The 24083-nt window shown below is 40.0% G+C and overlaps 2 protein-coding genes across 3 annotated transcripts; one reads left to right on the top strand and one right to left on the bottom strand.

The window, feature by feature from the left end:
• Nucleotides 1-11: 11 nt before the first annotated feature.
• On the bottom strand, nt 12-14185 carry LOC124114398 (isocitrate dehydrogenase [NAD] subunit beta, mitochondrial-like). Of its 2 annotated transcripts, XM_046474948.2 has the most exons (10): nt 14063-14185; nt 12636-12695; nt 11703-11851; nt 10523-10663; nt 9737-9869; nt 6558-6691; nt 5892-5994; nt 4660-4806; nt 3603-3758; nt 12-1709 (listed from the first exon to the last, which is right to left on the bottom strand). In XM_046474948.2, exons 1-10 carry the CDS (start codon nt 14135-14137, stop codon nt 1638-1640), a joined length of 1170 nt encoding a protein of 389 aa, XP_046330904.1. In that variant the 5' UTR covers nt 14138-14185; the 3' UTR covers nt 12-1637. The 2 variants fall into 2 exon arrangements, with proteins under 2 accessions (XP_046330904.1, XP_046330905.1); XM_046474949.2 differs by lacking the exon at nt 12636-12695 and having other exon boundaries at nt 14063-14162.
• Nucleotides 14186-14394: 209 nt separating this feature from the next.
• Nucleotides 14395-19854, top strand: LOC124114400. Its single transcript, XM_046474952.2, has 5 exons — nt 14395-14624; nt 15279-15416; nt 16865-16961; nt 17897-18027; nt 19130-19854. Exons 1-5 carry the CDS (start codon nt 14565-14567, stop codon nt 19400-19402), a joined length of 699 nt encoding a protein of 232 aa, XP_046330908.1. The 5' UTR covers nt 14395-14564; the 3' UTR covers nt 19403-19854.
• The last annotated feature ends 4229 nt before the right edge of the window (nt 19855-24083 follow it).

Below are 24083 nucleotides of genomic sequence, written 5' to 3'. Positions count from 1 at the left end.
ATGTAATCTTGTTGCTTTGGTATATGTTTTATTAACAAAACAAAACAAAATGAAAGATAATACACCGACAACAAATGGTGTTATCTACAATCTTAGGTTAGACCATGATAGGTTACATGTTAGATTTTCATTCTCACTTGCCTAGCTACCAAATTCTGAACATCTTATTTTCCACACACGTATATACAGACAAAATCACTGTGTCTCATCAACCCATGCTTGACGCAAAAGGTGACTATGGTTGTCATAAGAGGCGACTAACGGGATCGGGTGGTCAGGCTCGCTGACTTGGTTGATGCATGTCATTGTATCCCAATTGCTCATGATGTCAATCACTGGATTGTCTGGTCCAGATTCGATTATTTACAGACCGCCGTCATATAGCTGTAATACTGCTGAGTGCGGCGTTAAACAACAAACAAACAATTGATGAACTACATCATATACATAGTGCAAATCACATCCATCAACAATTGACACAGATGCCTTGAAAAGTTAGTTTATTTGATAATCCTTTAAACAGTCTCCTGCCTCACATTTTTTTAAAAGTTTGATGAAAATCTAATGATGAGCTTATCATGGCCTTTCACTGGTTCAGTATATCTGTACAGGGTATAAATGTGATAACAGTCTGTACACAAACAATGTACAGTTTCATAGATCTAAATCAATCTTAAATATCAGTATACATCTTTAATAACCTGTAAATGCAGAAAATAGAAAATATTCAATGAATAATAAATTACTCAATTTCACAAGATCGCAGTATGGTAAACCCGTACTGGTACATTTGTAAACTCTTTGAAAGTGCATCTGAAACTGAAGTTACTTTAAACCATTCTAGTATAAAACAAGAACATGAACAGAGACCATTCCTCAATGATTCTTATAGGATAGTTTCAGGAACAGTTCTTTATATCATTTGAATGTATACTACTCAACTTTTGATAGGGATAATGAGATATATTCTGTTTGAATATACACTTGACCTATGAGAGTCGGTGTTGTGTATCATGGCGAGATGAAAATATTTCTATGAAAGCAGAACAGTATAGATTGTCCCACTGTTCCATCTACACAATGTCTGTCTATGCACATTGCCACACAGGGGAAAAGCTTCTCCATTAATGTGTGTTAAATATTTCAGGTGACATCAATCAGCCAACTACAGAAATCTGGTACCTTTAAAATATTCAAAAACAAAACGTAGAAATATCAAAGTGAGATTCATCAGTATTCATCCTCATTTCATTTACCGAAACAAAAATACACATGAACAAAATTTGACATCACCAAAAAAACACTATTGCACATGAGTGCATCTTTAAAAAACAACGTAGTTTAGATCAGTGATTATTTCTCAACAATTTACCACAAGTGCTTTGACCCTAAACATCAGCCTGTTTCTTCACCAGCTGATGGTTGTGACAGACCGGAATAATCTTGATCAGTCAACATTGCATTTTCACAGGAAACAAGATTAATAATTTCCGATGTACACATTGAATCTTGCTAACAATACTGGAATTATGACCACAATTTCCTTACAAGTTGTTAATGTACACTGGGCATTTAAGTGTTTATGTTTATTTGACAACAACAATAAATAAACGACTAAAGGAGTTTGATGGAGGAAGCTACAGACTGTGCACTACGGCCTTGATGAAGTCACTGGTGGATCCGTAACCACCCATGTCCTTGGTGCGTATCTGGGGAGAAAGTCACATGTTTATACAACAGCTGTAGCTATAGGTCAATACCTTCAGTTTCCTCCTCGATATCCGTTGTAGTATATTTACTCGGTACAGTCAAGTCTTGTTAATCCGACACTCGTTAATCCGACCATCGGCTTTATCCGACACTAATGATGAGAACCGATTAAATCAGTGCTATTTAGACCCGTTAATCCGACAGTCTGACACTCAGACTCCGACACACCTAATTTGCAACAAATTATCGAAATCACTAATTAATCAGTCTCGTTAATCCGACACAGTGATCTGCGTACTCCATGGTCATCTGCCCGTGAGTACACAGCCCGTGTTTTGATACGAGACTAACCGGCTGGTAGCTGCATATTACAACTGCTGCAGAGATAAACTTGCTTAACAATAAACAATTAATGCTTTAAATAAAGAAAACAAGACTAATCACATGCTTAGATTACCCCAATCTCATTAAAATCAGATACAAGTTCTTGCTATCGCCGAGGACATCCCATCACAGGTCACGTCAGAACAACCTTTCGTGAACTATGACCGACCAATGAAATGACTAACAGGAGGTAAATGTTAGCCACTTAGAGAGCAGCTTTCTTAAGCTTTGCGGTCTCTGGTGTTTGTATCGTTATCTTTTGTGTAGTTGTCTGATTTTCGATCACGAACGTTGATACTACTCAATTCCGTTTATCCAACATACTCCTTAAATTTAGACATATAATCATATGCAACCAACAATGTTGGATTATTGGGACTTGACTGTATTAGAATAAATAACCAGGACCCATCTGCTACCATAGTCTCCTATAGGAAGCGATGTCATCGCCTCCATCTATCTTATCAGTAGCTTTGCACAAAGCTTCCAGTCTGTGACTTCCAGACAAGCCACTAGTACGAAGCCCTGAATCAAGTAAAAGTCTGTTCCGTCTAGTAAGCTCAACAAATAATAGTCCAAATAATAACACTGAAATCTAATGAAAATGATGCTAAGATCTGTGAGTGAGTGAGTTGGGTTTTAGCCGCTTTTAACAGTATTCCAGTTATATCGCGGCGTGTCAGCTTAATGTGGGAGGAAAGCCCGGAGTGATGCAGGTCTCAGACGTTTACCACTTCGGTGAAACCCACGAGCATGGGTATGGTGCTGACAAACCTAGAAACATAATCGGGGCGAACCGGGTTTCGTATCCACAATCATAGGTTTCTGGCGTGCCCAAGGGACGCAACTCTGCACATGAATCGCCGCGCCTTAGACGACTGGGCCACCCGTGCCCCACTAAGATCTGTGTTTCATGCTACTAGTCTCCAAAGTTTTAGGCACAGACTGAGAACTGATGGCTGTTTTTAGTGTGAAATATTTTGAATTGGACTCAAAATGAAAGTTGATGATGGCTAATGGGTCTAGGGTAACTATCATTATAGAGTAAAGATATAATAAACTGGATTATCAATCCTTTAGTTTCAACTATGTCAATTTTTTAATGAATAAATAAATGAATGGCTGCATCACTGCTCTACTATAACTCATCAATCACAAACTCTTTGCATGATATTAATTCAATCAGAAGGTTCCAAATTAGAAATTAGGAATCCATGACTGGTGATGAACACCAATAGGATGAGACAGATTTGAAATGGTCTGTCGTATGTCATGGGACTTCCATGATTGAGATCGGGGTTAGAATTGGTCTTCAACAACCCATGCAACCCAGGATCGGGTGGTCAGGCTCGCTGACTTGGTTGATACGTGTCAGTGTTTCCCACTTGCGTGGATTGATTCTCATGATACCAATCACTGGATTGTCAGTCCAGACTTGTTTATTTACAGACCACTGGTTGCTGAGTGCGGCATTAAACAAGTGAACAAACATGCTCATATCTACTGACCTTGCCAGTCTTGATGACACGGATGACAGCCTCCTCGATGAGCTTAGAGTGGTACTCCAGGTGAATGTGTTTGAGCATGTTACAAGCGCTAAGCAGGACGGCAGTTGGGTTGGCGATGTTCTTCCCTACAGCCTCAGCAAAAGCATGGCGGGCACCCTGTTAACATAAAGTGATGACATGGACAGGAAATGATGTCATGGACAGGAAGTGATGACATTGACAGGAAGTGATGACATGGACAGGCAGTGATGACATGGACAGGATATGATGTCATGGACAGGAAGTGTTGACATGGACAGGAAGGGATGACATGGACAGGAAATGATGTCATGGACAGGAAGTGATGACATGGACAGGAGGTGATGACATGGACAGGAAGTGATGACATGGACAGGAAATGATGTCATGGACAGGAAGTGATGACATGGACAGAAAGTGATGACATGGACAGGACATGATGTCATGGACAGGAAGTGATGACATGGACAGGCAGTGATGACATGGACAGGATATTATGTCATGGACAGGAGGTGATGACATGGACAGGAAGTTATGACATGGACAGGAGGTGATGACATGGACAGGAAGTGATGACATGGACAGGAAATGATGTCACCGACAGGAAATGATGTCATGGACAGGAAGTGATGACATGGACAGGAAGTGATGACATGGACAGGAAATGATGTCATGGACAGGAAGTGATGACATGGACAGGCAGTGATGACATGGACAGGATATTATGTCATGGACAGGAAGTGATGACATGGACAGGACATGATGACATGGACAGGAAGTGATGACATGGACAGGAGGTGATGACATGGACAGGAAGTGAGTGAGTGAGCGTGTTGGGTTTAACACTTCTTTGAACAGTATTCCAGTTTTATTCCGGCATGTCAACTTCACATCCTAGAACCCACGTTCATGAATGTACCCCGACAGGAGGTGATGACATGGACAGGAACCGATGTGAAACTGCTGCAAGGCTACCACCACCCTATTGGAGAACTCAAAACATTCATTTGCTTAATATTTTCTCTGAAATGTGACATACCTGCTCAAAGATGGCAACATCCTTGCTGTAGCTCTCTCCTGGTACAACACCGGCACCGCCGACCAGCCCTGCTGCCAAGTTGTCAAGGATGTTGCCGTACAGGTTAGGCATGACCATCACATCGAACTGGTGGGGGTTCGACACCATCTGGAAGTGTCATTGACAATGATTTGAAAAGTATCTTGACATAGAAACATCATCAGAATTCACAGCAAAGTCAAAGTCAAATCTCATTAAAATCAGACCTTAGTTCTCGCTACCGCTAAACAAAGATCTGAGGACATCCCATTACGGGTCATGTCAGACCGACCTTGCGCAAACTTTGACCGACCAATAGAATGACCAATCAGAAGGCAGCTTTCTTGTGCATTACGGCACTAATTTCAAATTGGCGACTACGCTTCGAAACACAAATTTGAAACCTAAACAAAAGAACATTCTTGAATGGCTAATAGATGGTCTAGATTGTATGGATTCAGTCGTTATACCTGTAACTATCGTTCGGAATACCCTGTGTTAAAGTTTTCGAGGTTGTATGATTAGAAATCACATTCCGACTGTCACTTTCATGATCTGGTAAGCGACACTCTCATTGGTCGGATGAAAGGCCATTCTGACGTGACCCCTAATGGGATGTGTTCAGATCTTTGTTTAGCGGTAGTGAGAACTAAGGTCTGATTTTGATGAGATTGGGTCAAAGTCATAAAAGTGTGTGAGTGAGTCTGTTAGGTTTAACGCCACTTTAGACAGTATTCCAGTTCCATCACAATCACAAACATAATTGGGGCGAACCATAAATTTGAACCCATGATCATAAGTTTCTGACATGTCCAAGGGATGCAACTCTGCACAGCGAATTGCAGCACCTTAGATGACTGGGCCACTCCTGCCCCCATGAAAAGTAGAGAAAGACATAATCTGGACCCAATGACAGGTAAAAAATCATGATGAAGTAAATAATTTAGTCTCATCTGGTGACATTACAGACATGGAGGGAGTGAATTATGTTTTGTTTTGTTTGTTGTTTAACGCCGCACTCAGCAATATTCCAGCTATATGACGGCCGTCTGTACCAGACAATCCAGTGATTGACATCATGAGCATCAATCCATACGATCACATGCAATGAACCAAGTCACCTGACCACCTGGTCTTGCCTCTTACAACAAGCATAGGTTGCTGGGGACCTAATGTAACCTATCATTACAGCTGTAATATGGCTGGCCACATACTTGCATGCAGCAGTTGTCGATGATCATAGTTTCAAACTGTATCTTGGGGTACAGGGCAGCAACCTCCTCACAACACTTGAGGAACAGTCCGTCACCAAGCTTCCTGAAGTGTACAAAATAGGACTCTGCTGATATGGGGAGTCAAAATCTTGAAGCCATTGATCAATTAACTAAAATCTAGGTACAAACTTTGAAGGTCAAAACAATGCAGAAGGCAAGATATGAACTAAGCACATACAGAGTAAATAAAGAAGACCCTGTATAAAGTTATTCATCATCCCAAACTGGCTTCCACAGGAGATATCATTTGTGTGAGATCAAATACTATCTCCTAGGACATATCCCTACAATGCTTGTGATGCTATTGTTTACCATGACATCACAATCTAATGACATCACAATCTAAAGACATCACAATCTAATGACATCACCAATCCCTCTGCCACTGAAACTGGTTAGCTGTACTTTTTACACTCAAGACACTGGTTATTACTGTTTATGAACTAAATAATAGGAAGTAAGATTTTGGATGATAAATAGAATCTAACCATGCTAACCCTTGTGTCTTTTGATATCGATTAATCAACATGCATTGATAAAACGAAAAGACGCCCGGTAGAGATTCTCTACATATCTTAAAACTTTGAGATTCACAACACAACTTACATGATGTTGGCTTTGTGAACTGCTGTGACCTTTTCTCTGTTGTGACGGAGGGCATAGTCAAATGCAAACTTGGCAATTCTCATGGAGTTATCCCGGGTGATGATCTTGAGACACTCGATCACTCCTTCGACACTCTGAACACATGATTGACACAATCAAACTGGAGATTAGCATCTTACTCAAACCTGACCCATCTTCTCTGTGTCCATAGTTCATGAGCCATTGTCTGTATGACCAAGAGCATGTCACAGCTTTTACCACAAGCAAACAATAAGAAGGCAGTGGTGATGCCATAGTTCATGAGCCATTGTCTGTATGACCAAGAGCATGTCACAGCTTTTACCACAAGCAAACAATAAGAAGGCAATGGTGATGCCATAGTTCATGAACCATTGTCTGTATGACCAAGAGCATGTCACAGCTTTTACCACAAGCAAACAATAAGAAGGCAATGGTGATGCCATAGTTCATGAACCATTATCTGTATGACCAAGAGCATGTCACAGCTTTTACCACAAGCAAACAATAAGAAGGCAGTGGTGATGCCATAGTTCATGAACCATTGTCTGTATGACCAAGAGCATGTCACAGCTTTTACCACAAGCAAACAATAAGAAGGCAGTGGTGATGCCATAGTTCATGAGCCATTGTCTGTATGACCAAGAGCATGTCACAGCTTTTACCACAAGCAAACAATAAGAAGGCAATGGTGATGCCATAGTTCATGAACCATTGTATGTATGACCAAGAGCATGTCACAGCTTTTACCACAAGCAAACAATAAGAAGGCAATGGTGATGCCATAGTTCATGAACCACTGTCTGTATGACCAAGAGCATGTCACAGCTTTTACCACAAGCAAACAATAAGAAGGCAGTGGTGATGCCATAGTTCATGAACCATTGTCTGTATGACCAAGAGCATGTCACAGCTTTTACCACAAGCAAACAATAAGAAGGCAATGGTGATGCCATAGTTCATGAACCACTGTCTGTATGACCAAGAGCATGTCACAGCTTTTACCACAAGCAAACAATAAGAAGGCAATGGTGATGCCATAGTTCATGAACCATTGTATGTATGACCAAGAGCATGTCACAGCTTTTACCACAAGCAAACAATAAGAAGGCAATGGTGATGCCATAGTTCATGAACCACTGTCTGTATGACCAAGAGCATGTCACAGCTTTTACCACAAGCAAACAATAAGAAGGCAATGGTGATGCCATAGTTCATGAACCACTGTCTGTATGACCAAGAGCATGTCACAGCTTTTACCACAAGCAAACAATAAGAAGGCAATGGTGATGCCATAGTTCATGAACCATTGTCTGTATGACCAAGAGCATGTCACAGCTTTTACCACAAGCAAACAATAAGAAGGCAATGGTGATGCCATAGTTCAGTTCATGAACCATTGTCTGTATGACCAAGAGCATGTCACAGCTTTTACCACAAGCAAACAATAAGAAGGCAATGGTGATGCCATAGTTCATGAACCATTGTCTGTATGACCAAGAGCATGTCACAGCTTTTACCACAAGCAAACAATAAGAAGGCAATGGTGATGCCATAGTTCATGAACCATTGTCTGTATGACCAAGAGCATGTCACAGCTTTTACCACAAGCAAACAATAAGAAGGCAGTGGTGATGCCATAGTTCATGAACCATTGTATGTATGACCAAGAGCATGTCACAGCTTTTACCACAAGCAAACAATAAGAAGGCAGTGGTGATGCCATAGTTCATGAACCATTGTCTGTATGACCAAGAGCATGTCACAGCTTTTACCACAAGCAAACAATAAGAAGGCAGTGGTGATGCCATAGTTCATGAACCATTGTCTGTATGACCAAGAGCATGTCACAGCTTTTACCACAAGCAAACAATAAGAAGGCAGTGGTGATGCCATAGTTCATGAACCATTGTCTGTATGACCAAGAGCATGTCACAGCTTTTACCACAAGCAAACAATAAGAAGGCAATGGTGATGCCATAGTTCATGAACCATTGTCTGTATGACCAAGAGCATGTCACAGCTTTTACCACAAGCAAACAATAAGAAGGCAGTGGTGATGCCATAGTTCATGAACCATTGTCTGTATGACCAAGAGCATGTCACAGCTTTTACCACAAGCAAACAATAAGAAGGCAGTGGTGATGCCATAGTTCATGAGCCATTGTCTGTATGACCAAGAGCATGTCACAGCTTTTACCACAAGCAAACAATAAGAAGGCAATGGTGATGCCATAGTTCATGAACCATTGTCTGTATGACCAAGAGCATGTCACAGCTTTTACCACAAGCAAACAATAAGAAGGCAATGGTGATGCCTGTCGTACATGTTGGCTACATTGGTGCCAACAGACCAAGATGAGAGATGGTAAGAACCTGGGATTTGAACTTGTGATCCTGCTAGTAAAGGGACACAACTTTACAGTTTGTTGCAGCAGCTTTGTCCACTGGGCTTCCCACACACCCGCCTCAAAGTAGTGGTAATCTTGAGCCAAACTTAAATTTTTTGTCTGGGATACGACCTACTTAGTGCATTATTCTAAGAAAAAGGTGGAGATACGACCTACTTATCTCACCATGGTGTAATAAGCTTGAGAAATGACCTACTCAGCTCACCATGGTGAGACAAACTTGGGATACAACCTAATTATCCCACCATGGTGTAATAAGCTTGAGAAATGACCTACTTAGCTCAACATGGTGAGACAAACTTGGGATATGACCTACTTAACTCACCAGGGTGTATTAAGCTTGAGATATGACCTACTCAGCTCACCATGGTGAGACAAACTTGGGATACGACCTACTTATCTCACCATGGTGTAATAAGCTTGAAAAATGACCTACTCAGCTCACCATTGTGAGGCAAACTTGGGATACAACCTAATTATCTCACCATGGTGTAATAAGCTTGAGAAATGACCTACTTAGCTCAACATGGTGAGACAAACTTGGGATATGACCTACTTATCTCACCATCGTGTAATAAGCTTGAAAAATGACCTACTTAGCTCAACATGGTAAAACCAACTTGGGATACGACCTACTTATCTCACCATGGTGTAATAAACTTGAGAAATGACCTACTTAGCTCAACATGGTGAGACAAGCAAGATGTATGGAGGACTGTCCCGCAACATGACAGATTCTGTGACACCCACCTCGTGCTCCAGTGCGCTGTATTCCCCCTCGGTCTGTTCACGTATGATGACAAAGTCCAGGTTGTTGTGGCGGGTCTTGAAGCCCGGCAAGCTCCTTACCCACACCACGTTGGCAAAGAGATCCAACTCTCGTCTGTCACAACGTAGATCACGATAACAGATCAAGAAATCCAGGACACAATGAGGCTGGACAATGTTTTGTTTTTGTTTGTTTGTTGTTTAACGCCGCACTCAGCAATATTCTAGCTATATGACAGCAGTCTGTAAATAATCGAGTCTGGACCAGACAATCCAGTGATTGATATCATGAGCATCATTCCATGCAATTGGGATCGATGACATGGATCAACCAAGTTAGCGAGCCTGACCACCCAATCCCGTTAGTCGCCTCTTATGACAAGCATAGTCCCCTGTAATGGCAAGAATGGGGGTTGCAGAAGACCTATTCTACCTAAAGAGGGCAGGTAGACCTGATTATGAATTTTACTTTTATTTTTTTCTAAAAAATGGTACCAGTAACTTGCAGTTCAAATGACAATTGAAGACAGTGGCATAAAATAAAGAGAACCCTTTGGAGCAACTCAGGTGAAAAACGAGAACAAAGGTTTAGGATCAAGAGCTGTGGACGAGGGTCAGTGAGAAAACCTGAAACATGTACAATTTGTTTGGGCCTTATGAAACGTGACATTGCTACACGGAGCCTGTGTTGTTGTCTTACAACCATTGTCTGTGGGGACACCTAAGAAACACAGGAAACTAATGCACAGAAAGGAAAGATAACTCTACCTGAGCCTCATGTTGAGTGTACGCAGTACGCCTCCCTTAAAGCTGGTTGGCGTTGTGATAATGCCCTTCAGACCGACGCCATTCCTAAGAAATGACTCAGTGGCTGTTGACAAACTGGCGCTCTGACCCGGTTGAACTTCACTGGGAAAGAAAACACAAAAATTAATCTGCATATAAGATTATAAGAAATCACATTCAGCGGCAATGTTTGGCACTTTCATCTGGGCCATGCCAGTTTGTTTTCTGGTAAAACAGATTTGGTTAATCAATCTACAATGTTGTAGGAGAATACAGTACATCTAGAGTATTGTCAGTACTGAAAGATTAAAAAAAACCCAGAAAACAGATGTTCAAACTAAGAAAATTTTCAATCCAACAAATTAGTTTTTTTCCTCAACACTAAAGTAGGCTCATGTGAAAAACAAGAAAATACTGCCACGGCACTGAAGCTCACCTGGATATGTAGTCATCAGTCTACAGTGCCCCAATACACACCAGTAATATTCACTTCACACTAAGTTTCAACTAAGCCTCATAAACCTTCTAAAGAGAATAATGTTTCTAATGACATACAGTATTTCCAATTGTTTCACAAACAAACAGTAAAATCCTAAATATTTGAACAAAATAAGATGTCATCATAAGAAGAAGCCAAAGTTCAGCTTCCTCAGTCTGGCAATTTCAAAGAAGATAGAATTTTGAGAGAATTTAAGATGATTACAGTGCAGAAATGACTGAGCAGTGGCCATGAATTGTTTTTCAATATTAGGGACTCAGTATTTATAATGGGTGGGATTTGTATCATATTTTGCTGACCCCGCTCCTATTTAAGGTAACATTGTCTCATGGTACCCCGCATTGAAAATCAGATTCAAACCTCAATCAGATTCAGATGTTATCACTGGTGAAAACAAGCACATAAACTTCCAGCTTTGTCTGAAGAGATTTCAGTTTGAGGAAATGCATTTTGAGACAATTTAAGAGCAAGGTAAAAGTGCAAAAGTCAAACCAAGGTCAAAATTTATGACATTGCAAGAAAGCGAACACATACGTTGAGCCCCACCACTAACTACACAATTACCAACTTTCATGACATTTTGAACAAATTGACTAAGTATGGCTACATGTAGTTTTTTCAACATGGCTGCTGCTGTGCTTGTGTTTTCAACTATTGCTATACCTCAGGAAGATCTCCTCAAAGTCGACAGGAACGCCGGCAGCTTGGAACACATCCATGACGCCGCCCATCATCTCTGGGCCGACGCCATCACCGGGCACCATCGTCACAACATGGCGACCAGCTGGCTTCGACACAGGCTCAGGGATATTCTAGACATTCAAAATTAACAATTCAGTCGATAACTTGGAGGTGAAGTGTGAAAGTGCACACTAAGTAATACAAACTAAATATATTTGATGAACTGATAGCTGATGTCACCGGGGCACAATGTAAAAAGATTCAAGCATGTTTAACTGGGAATGAAGATGCTAAGTAGGGAGTACTACTTGGTTAGTGGAAATTTCAGCTTCTGGATTGGTTGAATGGACAATTAAAAATATTTCAAAGGTATTGTTACATCAGAACATTCTGTTTTTCGACTCCTGCCAAAGTGATACACTAAGCCCAAAGTCGTCATTTTGATTTTGATACTCAATCTGTTACAGTTACCATGGTTGCACAGGGTGTTTCCGAAGTATTTCCTTCCTTGCCTCAGGAATGTAACATGAACGTTTAAGATCAAGTAATTTTCTGTGTAACTGATTTGATTGACATCTATTCATGCTAATTGGAACACCTCTGAGTACGATCTCTGAGTACGCAAATGTAAAAATTCAAGGCTTTTCAAGCTAATTTGGTGATTTACAAGGCTTTTGAAGGATTACACACAAAAATCAAGGCTTTTCAAGAGGGACCTTAAAATTCAAGGCTTACAAACCCCCTTTTTTAGTGTTCCCAGGACTCACAATGTTAATTATTTACATTCATTCTCAGTTTGTACAAGTAAAGACACAAGTAAAACCTGCAGTGCAGTTCCACTAGTTACCATGGTTACAACAGAACAAAGCTATGGGACATGCATGACCATATTGACACTGGTGTGACAACACATACCGCGGTTTTGTGAGGAGTCGTGTGGAAGCCATTGCTGGCAGGAATTTTGCTCACGCTTGGCTGCGACAACAAAAAAACACAACAAAATCAAATCATTACAGGACAACAGAGAACAAAATAAAATAAAAGATCACACCATAACCATGATAACAACATCACAACGACTGTGTACATAATGATGGCTAAACAGGCTGATGGTGATATAGTAATCTGCCTTGATTGTAACATAACTCATTGTTGTCTTAATTTGTTACATATCCCTTTTGAACCAGGATAATCAAGTTTTGATATTACAGTGAGTCTAGTTTTACGCCTCTTTTAGCAATATTCCAGCAATAACAGGGCAGGGAAACAAGAAATTGGCTTCACACATTGTACCCATGTGGGGAATCAAACCCAGGTCTTCGGGTTGACGAGCGAATGCTTTAACCACTAGGCTGCCCCACTGCCCCTTCATGTTACAATATACATGACATAGGGATTTTCCCAGACTGCTGGAACATGTAGACCTAACTCACCAAAAGAGAAATCAACCCATTCTGCAAAAGCAATTTTGCAATGCTAAAGCTACTGAATTCATGCAAGGTATATCCTGTATATAGTTGCATTTTTCAATGCAATATTCAATTTGTCTTGGTAAATTGCCCCAGTGGATGGATATCAATGGATGAATTCATTGAAAAAGGCAGGTATTTTATTAATTTCATATATCACTCCATAAATGGTGGCCAGCTGGTGGTTACAGAAATAAATGATAATAATAATGTGTGACGTGAGTGTGTGTTGTTGAGTGCCGCAGCCATATGACTGAGGTCTGTAAATAATTGAGTCTGCTCAATTTAGTGATAGATATTTGATTATAAGGAACAATCCGTGCTGGTTGGTTGACACTTCATCAACCAAGTCACCAAGCCTGAAAATCCAATCCATTAAGTCGCCTCTTTCCAGCTATTTACGATCAGCATGTAGGTTGCTAGGGCCCAATTCTAATCCGGAATCACCAAATGATAATAATAATAATAATAATAATAATATATGTTTCAATGTTTTGCTAAATACCATTTTTATTTTTAGACAGGTGTGATCTGTAAATTGATTCGGATTAATTAACTGACCATGATATAAGCGGAAGATTAACATGCTAATACATATTTTTAGTTTTCTACTACATGTACTAAGGTTAAGCGTTCTTGTAAAAACACCAAAAGGTTCAATACATGAAGACAACTTAATCTGTGGGAACTCGTTCTCTGATCACGCCCATGAACTGTCAAAATACGTGATCACAATGTCAATGTCAAACTGTCCGTCTGCTTTTTCGGCCAGAAAGTTCATCAAATACCATAGTGATATATAAAATACCCCATGATGATATACTTTAAGCGACACTTAACAAATAAATCATACCAACTATTGGATAAACTCACAGTGCACAGAGAACGCAAGTTTGAGACCAATGTTTTTCCGATGTTCAAAGTCGTGGATAACCTCGTGGTCGCCATGATTGTATCTGTGACGTCAGAAGGGGATTTCCAGAAATGAGCATAGAGTATATAGTTTCATATAGATTTAATAAAACGTAGTTTTAGTGACAAATGAATAGTTTATGAGTCTGCATATTAAGATTAAGTTATTATTGTTTTGTAACCTGCCGATGTAGTGTTTGTTTTTAAATTTTAGAGTAAGTAAATGTTAACTCAAAATCGCAATAAACAACTAGTCCCTAACACTTCTATTAAACTGGTTTCCGATGGTTTCTGTGCGGCGTCTCTTTGAAGAGATATTTAGAGACGGGACCAGGCTCAACACCATTCGCACAACCATGCAACCAGCTGAAAGATAAATGTTTCTAGCCAGTGCAGAAATCAGTGTTAATATTATCTGCTAACATTTCTTATTTTGAGAAGCCGTATACATTAATACTCAAACATGTTTTTAAGAAGCAAATTGCAGTATTTGAGAAGAATAGGCATAATTTTCAAGAATCAGGTATGACAGGGACTGACAGAGATAGTACTTATTACTTAACATGCAATTTCTGTTTTAATTACATTTGACAAGAGTGTACACTTTACAGTGTGATGCTGCGTTTCTATTCTCAGTGATATTGTTTGCTTTCACTATCTTATTGTTTGGACCCTCTGTAATACTTTCTTAGGGTTCCAGGGGAGGTTGGGTAGCCTAGTAGTTAAGGTGTTGCATAGCTTGTCATGCTGAAGGCTGGGTTCAAGTCCCCAAATGGGTACAACATGTGAAGCTCATTTCTGGCGTGAACAACATACTTCCTCACTTCTCTTAGATTTGATAATTTTCTAATTTTACAATATCTAATCTCTTTATTATGTTTAGAGTTGTGTTTCAGAATTTACCATTTTCGCGATTTTAACCCTTCATCCCTGTAACTAATTTAGGGTTTAGTGCATAACAAATTGAAATACAGAAGGTTATAAAACAAAGTAGTTAGATCTAGATCATACAATGAACAAAACAGGATTTAACAAACCAAGAAAATGTAAGATAGATTTTGCAGGTTTCAGTAAGTTTATGGGGAAGTTGTAACATTTCAACAGTACCCATATTTTAATGTAAGCACTGACCAAATCAGTTACTGATTAATGAATTATGTCAATATTTTAATTTCAGACAAATTTAAGCAGAAGAAGTATTGCAACATCAGGTGTGAGACTGGCTCATGATGAGTCACATGATGCTCCCATCAGCCGATTCCCGGTACCGGATGTCCAGGAGTTGCCAGACGACCTCAAGGAAAAGTTTGGCAAGGTCAGATAATATGAGTGATTGAGTTGGGTTTAGCGCCGCTTTGAATAGAATGAATTCCAGTTATATCACTGCATGTCAGTTTAATGTGAGAGAAAAGCCTGACGTGATGCAGGTCCCAGATGTTTACCACTTTGGTAAAACCCATGAGCATGGGTATAGTGCTTACAAACCTAGAAACCAGGATTTGAACCCACGATGCAGTGCCTCAGATGACTGGGCCACTTGTGCCCCCCCCCATCAATATGAGAGAAAATAAATATTAATTAATGTATACGTTACATAAGTTTACTGTTACAGACATTTACTTAAAGAGATCTATACATTTTGTGATAATTTATTTTTAAGCTCTTCATTGTTTCATATGCCATTCATGTTGTTAGAGTGAGTGAGTGAGTGAGTGAGTGAGTGAGTGAGTATGGATTTATGCCGTTTTTAGCAATATTCCAGCAATATCACGGCAGGGTACACCAGAAATGAGATCGACACATTGTACCCATGTGGGGAATTGAAGCCAGGTCCTTGTCGTCACTAACAATCTATTTAACCACAAGGTGAGTGAGTAAATATTTTTGTTGTTGCAGTCAGCAGCATTCTGGCTATATGTAATATATATAAAATCCAGAGAGCTCGGGGTATCTGAGGGCAACCTCGTTTATTATATCTCCATTCTGTACTGATAAATGTCCTGGACCCGTTTACGAATATACCTATATTTTGAGACGGGTTTTAAATAGACATCCAGATTACACTGTTGTTTCATGATTAACACAAGTGGCAATATCACCAGTACTAGTCGCAAATACAACTAGAACATTTTGTAGCATAACAGCTTCCCTCTCATGTCATATTACTTGTTCATACTTTTATAACAGTCTTCTAATGCAGTTAAATGTACTGCGGACTTGCTTGGGCGAGGCAGTCATTTCCAGTGTAGATCTTAGTTTATTTGTTGTTTAATGCTCCACTCAGCAATATATCATGAACATCGATCCCACAATTGGGATACGATGATATGCATCAACCAAGAAAGCAAGCCTGACCACCCGATCCTGTAAGCGCCTCTTATGGCAAGCATGGGTTGCTGAAGACCAATTCTAACCCGAATCTTTAGAATGTAGATCAATGTCAAACTCGCATTCAGAAGAGACATTTTAATTTATTGATGATTGCACAAGCAAGAGAAATTCTGTGCCAGGCTAGTGATAAGACTAAGAGAGATGGAGCTGTCGACATGACTTCCTGAATGGGTCCAAGGTATAGATCATAATACAATTGTGATGTGTTACCATGGTTGCACTTTATCATTGTGGATGATCAGAGGGTGAAAATTTGTTTTATTTGGTGAATTCCACTTGATTCTGACACATGTGTTCACTGTAATTAGGTCACAACACTCAACAGGTTGTGTGGTCTCAGTTTTGATAATTTCCTTGTTTGCCATTTTCCAGTCCAAATTTCTACCAAATGTTTTTGGGGCTCTGTCGTATCGACCTGACGAACTGCGAGCATTTATCAACTACCATGAAGTGCTGATGCGAGACAGTAGTAAGTAGTCGTACTTGACCTGTATGGAGTCAAAAGTACTACTTGGTGACAACTTGTCTTCTTCAGCAATGCTTCAGTGCAAATGTAAAACATCTGTTCAACTGGTAATAAAACTTGTTTGCTGCCTGTCAGCATCTTTGAATTCATCAACCATTATCAGATCAGCATGTAGGATCATGAATAAAAGAAACTTCTAGTTGGGATCAAAATATGAACTAGTCAATGTCCATTTGTATGTCATGCCAACGACCCGTGAAGATCTGGGGTAGAATAGGTCTTCAGCAACCCATGCTTGCCGTAAAAGGCGACTGTGCTTGTCGTAAGAGGCAACTCGGGCTCGGGTCGTTAGGCTCACTGACTTGGTTGATGCATGTCATCATATCCCAATTGCATCACTGGATTATCTGGTCCGCCGTCATATAGCTGGAATATTGCTGAGTGCGGCGTTAAACAACAAACGAACATTACATTCATTTTGATTCCCATCTATTTTATTTCATGGGGAACTTTCTGTTGTTTTCTTTGTGAGAAACAATAATCCCTGGCTGGTGACCTGTTTATACTGACAATTACACTTCAATACAAAGAAACTGTGAGAAAAAATCTGTATGCAGATACTAGCATCTTCATCAACCAGTTTAAGTGTGGATACTTGCATTTTCATCGACCACTTTCAGTAGAACATAAACCCATGAAGATCCAGGGTAAGACAGCGGAAATCTATCCTGAATTTTGGACAAGTCGAAAAAGGAAAAAAGTTTATCACCTGGCCAGGTGAGCTAAAAGAAGTCTGCCTCCTTGGGACCCTGCACACCCCAGTGATGCCTATAACTTATGCTGAACTCCAAACAAACCCTCACATGAAACAAGTTGTAATTACTAAAGTTATCCCTCAGTGATACTTACCGGTATTTGTTTGACTTCTCTATACCCAGGTAATGTGACAAAAGCAGACAAGGAGATGATCGCCGTGGTTGTGAGTGCGGACAATCAGTGTCTGTATTGTGTGGCTACTCACAGTGCACTCTACAGGCTACACTCGCGCAACCCTATTCTGGCAGACCAGGTGAGCTAAATGTCTTTGTTGTTGGGGAGTTGGTTTGCAATATTTCCACCAAATCATGGCGGGGGATGCCAAGAGTGGTCATACATGGTACATTTTTAACAAATATTGAGAACTATGGCACCAGGGGCCCATCCCAAAAAGTGATCAAGGTGCTAAGACCGTCGTAAGTCTGTGTTAAAGTATGGGAGTTACGACCATCTTAGTGTTATGACTGTCGTAAGTCAATGTTAATGTATGGAAGTTACGATCATCTTAGCGCTTTGACTGTCGTAAGTCAATGTTAAAGTATGGGAGTTACGACCATCTTAGCACTAAGACTGTTGTTAGTCTATGTTAAAGTATGAGAGTTACAATCATCTTAGCGCTATGACTGTCGTAAGTCTATGTTAAAGTATGGGAGTTACGACTATCTTAGCCCTATGAGGGTCGTAAGTCTATGTTATGGGAGTAACTATCTCAGTCCTACAAATCGTTTTGTGTAACGGGGCCCTGGAGTAAATAGTTTTCAATATTTGTCTAAACACAACAATAAAATTTGATGTGAGCATGTTGAGAGGTTGAGCCTGAGGTTGAGACAAAGTTTACTTATGACATCTGGTTGTGGTCTGGCTCAGTGACTTGGTTCATTGCTTATCTTTATATCCCTATGGTGTGAGACTTTCCTGGACGTTATAGACAATCAGCAGTTTAACCGAGATGGAGTCATTGGGTTAGATGACTAGCAGAACAGTACATGCTCTGCCGACCTAACTGGGTTCGAATCCCGGTTCTCCCCGATTATATTTCTTCGTTTTTCAGCACAATACCCATGGTCATGGGTTTCACCGAAGTGGTAAACGTCTGAGACCTGCATCACTTTGGGCTTTCTTCCCACATTAAAAGCTGACACGCCACAATATAACTGGAATACTGTTAAAAGCGGCGTTAAACCCAACCAACCTACTCACTCGACCTATCATGGTCTACAATGAAAACAGATTAGAGTAGTAGTGTTTACGATTCTTAGGGTAAAAAGAGATTAACTAGTGTTCTTGAATGTTATTATGTTGTTACCATGGTAACCACTGTCAGCATTTTTTTTTAATGTTCCCCTTTCTACCAGCTGTCCACCAACTGGAGAATGGCAGATCTGGACATACGACAGAAGGCGATCCTGGACTTTGCAACAACCGTTGCCGCATGTCACTCACCGGCAGACGAGCAGTTTGAGCGGCTGTACGAGAACGGAATGAACCACGATGATGCCTGGGACATTGGGGCACTGGCATCCTTTCTGAGCATGTCCAACAGACTAGCTCACTTCCTGCGTGTGAAACCAAACCCCGAGTTTTATTTGATAGGTCGAATTCCAGCGTCTGAGAAAAATAACAAGTGATACAATATCTTGGAGAAATGTGTTGTGGATGGACAATCAGAATAATCGTGCTGTGTGTTAAGCTTGATGACATAGGATCAGACTTGACAAATTCTATTTCCCTAAACAGGTTTGTATTACTGATCCAAGTTAATTGTATCTCGTTTTCTTCAAAGCTTGAGGCAGAAAGTCAATATTTATGGGATGGAAATGTCCAAGATATTATTTTGACTGTTTGAGAAAATCTTTCTTCTAATAGTCTAAATATTTATGAAAAACTGTAGAAAATAATTGAGACTATCGGATGGTAGAACATAGATATGGTCTGAAACTGGAAGTCGAATGTGCAGGTCCTTTAGTTGGCAAAATGTCATGGAAGTAAATACAGAAGTGAAGTGGCCGACTGGTCCTGTTTTAGTTTCCTGTGGTACTGGTGACCTCTCCTCAAGAACATAATAAATATTGCTTCCAAATACTGAGTCAACTGTTACTGTTACGGAATCAACAATTCCTTTGATGATGCAGAAAATCAGGTCAACTCCTTTGGAGTTGCAAATGAGGTGTGGGTCAGACATATGAATGTAAAGGATTGCAAAGAGTATATTTGAGGCCCATTAGGAACAAAGCATCGAGTCTGGTCCTCACTAAATATCATCAATATTGTTGTAGAACAGGTAGAACTTTGTCCAGGGATATACAGTCAAGTCTCGTTAATCCGACACTCGTTAATCCGACACAAATGATGGGAACCGATTGATTCAGTGCTATTTAGTCCCGTTAATCCGACATTCTCGCACCCCGACTCCAACACACCTAATTTGCAACGAATTGCCGAAATCACTCATTAATCAGTCTCGTTAATCCGACACAGTGATCAGCGTACTCCGTGGTCATCTGACCGCGAGTACACAACCCCGTGTTTTGACACACACTGACAGACTATTTTAAGTAGATGAAGCAAGTTGTTAAGACAGTAGCACTGCATTTACACGAGGAAACGTGTGTCGTTGATCATGTGATAAATTCAGTGAGTAATGTCTCTATTGTTATGTATAAATGGGAAAATTATTATTTTTGCATAGTCATTAATTATAAATTAAGGAATGAATGAATAAACAACATAACAATATTAATATTTCGTTTTTAATGATTTTATTACAAGGTACACACGGTTATAATCTATCGTGAAGACGTCCGATTTTCGATCACAAATCACTTAATTTCGTTAATCCGACATACTCGTTAATCCGACACAATCATGTGCAACCAACGATGTCGGATTAACGAGACTTGACTGTATCTAGACCTGCTCACTCGGATATTCGACACCAAGTCTGCAGCAAATGTCAGTAAATATGCCCAAATTGGAATACAAAATTTCCCAATTTATGTTCATAATATTATGGCTTCATAGAGGTGACTTGTATTTTTACAGATAACATGACCAATAAAGTTTACTTGTTTGTTGTTTACGCCGCACTCGGCAATATTCCAGCTATATGACGGCGGTCTGTAAATAATCGAGTCTGGACCAGACAATCTAGTGATTGACATCATGAGCATCCATCCACGCAATTTGGATACGATGACATGCATCAACCAAGTCAGCTAGCCTGACCACCCGATCCCGTTAGTCACCTCTTACGACAAGCATAATTGCCTTTTCTGCAAGCATGGGTTGCTGAAGATCTATTCTACCTCGGATCTTCACGGGTCTCAAGATGTGTACTGGTACCGGGGATGGAAACACAGACCGAAAGTCAAAGCAGCTGCCTGATCCTGTCTTAGTTGCCTGACAAGTGTGTGAACTGGACACTTCTCATGGAAATAATAATAAATATTTCTTCAACTGTTGTACTATTATTGTTATTACATTGGTGTTTTTTCATATTGGCCTTGTTACAGGTCCAAGGTCTGCCACATACGCCCAAGGCAACACTGAAGGCCAATATAGCCTGGTAAGGGCCAATATGACCGACTGAGGACATATTGACAAGGCCAATATGAAACACCCATTTAATTATATATTAATGAAATTACTACCTCAACTGTATGATTCACGCTCTAACGAAGTGTGATGACAGCAGTTTGTCGTCTTGTTGCGATTGCAATGTATGGAACTGAGTCGCGCGCAAAAACTGTTTTGGCCCACTCAAATTCCGTATTGATCCACTAAGCCTTTATTGGCCCTTCGGTTCTATATAATGAGGGTCGATGTGAGCGTACGAACATCTATATAATGAGGGTCGATGTGAGCGTACGAACAGTCAACAAGGTGTTCATTGCAAAATACAACGAATCACAAAAGAAACTCAAGAATGTAAAATGATTGAGAACAATTTTATTTTCGTATGAGGCACAGAGGCGGACCAAGGATTTTGAAAAGAACATAATACCTAAGTCCCAAATTGACTTGACAGAGGGTACAGTTAACCTGCAAGGGGGATGTGCACCCACTGCATCCCTATGGATCCGCCACTGAAGCATGTTAGGGAGATAATAAGCATGATAAGTCAGGTCCTCGTCAAATATCATCAATATTTACAGAAAGGAAATCCATGAACGACCATTTTGACTGCAGTTTCCCCAAAATTTGTTTTACTGATTGTGACTCTCAAATGTCTGGAGATGGACTATGGGTCATGGCGTTAATGATGCGTAGCAGGGTGGACAAATGTTTTTGCTTACTGTAAGTAAATTATTAAGTTGATCCATAAAGGAATAATTCAAAGAAACTTACTGTATGTTGAAGGCAAATTTATGACACGAACAAATTTCTCATCAATATTGTCAAAAAGACAAAAGATCAGTATGTAATTGAAGTGATTCTTAACCACAGTGCCCTAAAATAATTTAAGGTTATAGGTTTTCAATATCATATCCTTCATTTATTTTTTGGAGTTCATGACCTGAGACTTCACACCCCAACCACGTAATGTCTACGTACAACACAGACAATTTTACAGAGACTGAGATGCATGTATCACGACAGAGAACACCAGAAATGTACCCATGTGAGGAATTGAACCCAGGTCCTTGGCATGACGAGCGAACGCTTTAACCACTAGGCTTCCCTACAGCCCCATGATGTGAATGGGGCTGACAAGTTTGAATGGAATTGAACATATTTTATTTTCGTATTCTTGAAAGTTCTGGAATTAATATTTGGAAATCAACCCTGACAAAGAAAAGGAATTGGTCGGGCCTGACATAAATGGCCCTAAATGATTCCAACTCGAAGACCCCTGTAGTCTGTCAGTCACACAGAAGAAACTTTTAACAGTATTCCAGCTGTATACCGGATGTCAGATTAATGTGGGAGGAAAGCCTGAAGTGATCCCTGTTTCGGACATTTACAACTTTCGCGAACCCACGAGCATGTGTATGGTGCTCACAAACCTAGAAACATAATCAGGGACACCAGGATTTGAACCCACACAAGATGATAAAAGTATTTTATCATTTAACTAAAGCATTTATCCATGACATAAGCTTATGACATAAAAACATGTATGTCATACCCCAATGACATAAGTATGCAAATTAGATAACCGGAAGTGGGACTTTTTTGCCGGTGCACGTGAGTAGGTGTTTACAAACAACATGGATACCTTTGATGTTGGAGACATTATTTCAATTATTCTGCAAAAGTCTGTTCAAGTATTTTGTTTAAAATAATCCGAGGAACTTTTTTTCTCAGCGAAGGAATATGTCATAAAGGAGTTAAGAGGTTGTTTATTTTGGTTTACACGGCTATGGAAAACATGTATCACTACGCACGATCTATACGTAAGATTTCGACAAGTTGCTGATGTTAATGTTTAATGCAATTATTCCTTAATTGGGAAGCAAAAATGTGAAAATGATAAATAGAATTCATCACTCGTGTTTTTTAATATGGGAAATATCGAAGGCTCGGCAAATACTGATTAACTAAGACTCGGTTGATATTTCCCATATTAAAAAACACTCGTGATGAATCCTCTATGTACGTAATACTTAAATACGAGGGCACAAACTAGATGATGGAGAAAAACTATTTAATTCCTATTTCTGGGGCATGACTGTGAAACATTGGTATGTTGTACATGGGAGCAGTTTATCGCTGCATACCTATTAACACAAAATGACCATGAACTTGAAAATATATATCCTGCTAAAACAGCCAACGATATTCCTGGGTGATTCACGCTGCCAGGTTTTCACTGCAATGCTGGATCTGCCCGCCAAGAGAGACCAGCTCACATTTATACTAATCAAAAAAAGTTAAGGACCACCTGATTCTTTCATATTGCTATAGTAAATCTGTCGTGGTATGACAGATTAAATATAATAATATGAAAGATTTGGGTGTCCATAACATTTTTTTATTAGTATATAACACATAGGAATGTCGCAGGAGTTCCACCCTCTCTCACTCTCCAGGGCCAGCCATTCACTGATCATGCTGATACAACGTCCCAAAACTCAGTCACAAAACTTGCTAGGGCTGGGATGGGTAACTCGGGTACACTGGTCGGGTGGGTACACAAAGGACTACCCGGACCCGTGGTTACACTATATGGCTACACCCCAAGTCACTAATGTTCGCATTTCTTTCTGACTATGCACCCTTCTGACTTATATGTTTGAATAAAGATAAAACTTCAGTCAACTTCAGTGTATGCATGACCAAATCGTTTAATACATGTGTGTAAATACA

This window comes from Haliotis rufescens, unplaced genomic scaffold, assembly GCF_023055435.1.
Source record: "Haliotis rufescens isolate VD_foot unplaced genomic scaffold, xgHalRufe1.0.p SCAF_8, whole genome shotgun sequence".
In the NCBI taxonomy this organism is placed as follows: Eukaryota; Metazoa; Mollusca; class Gastropoda; order Lepetellida; family Haliotidae; genus Haliotis; species Haliotis rufescens.
Note: the sequence above shows the minus strand (reverse complement) of the source record. Positions and strands in the feature narration are given on the sequence as shown.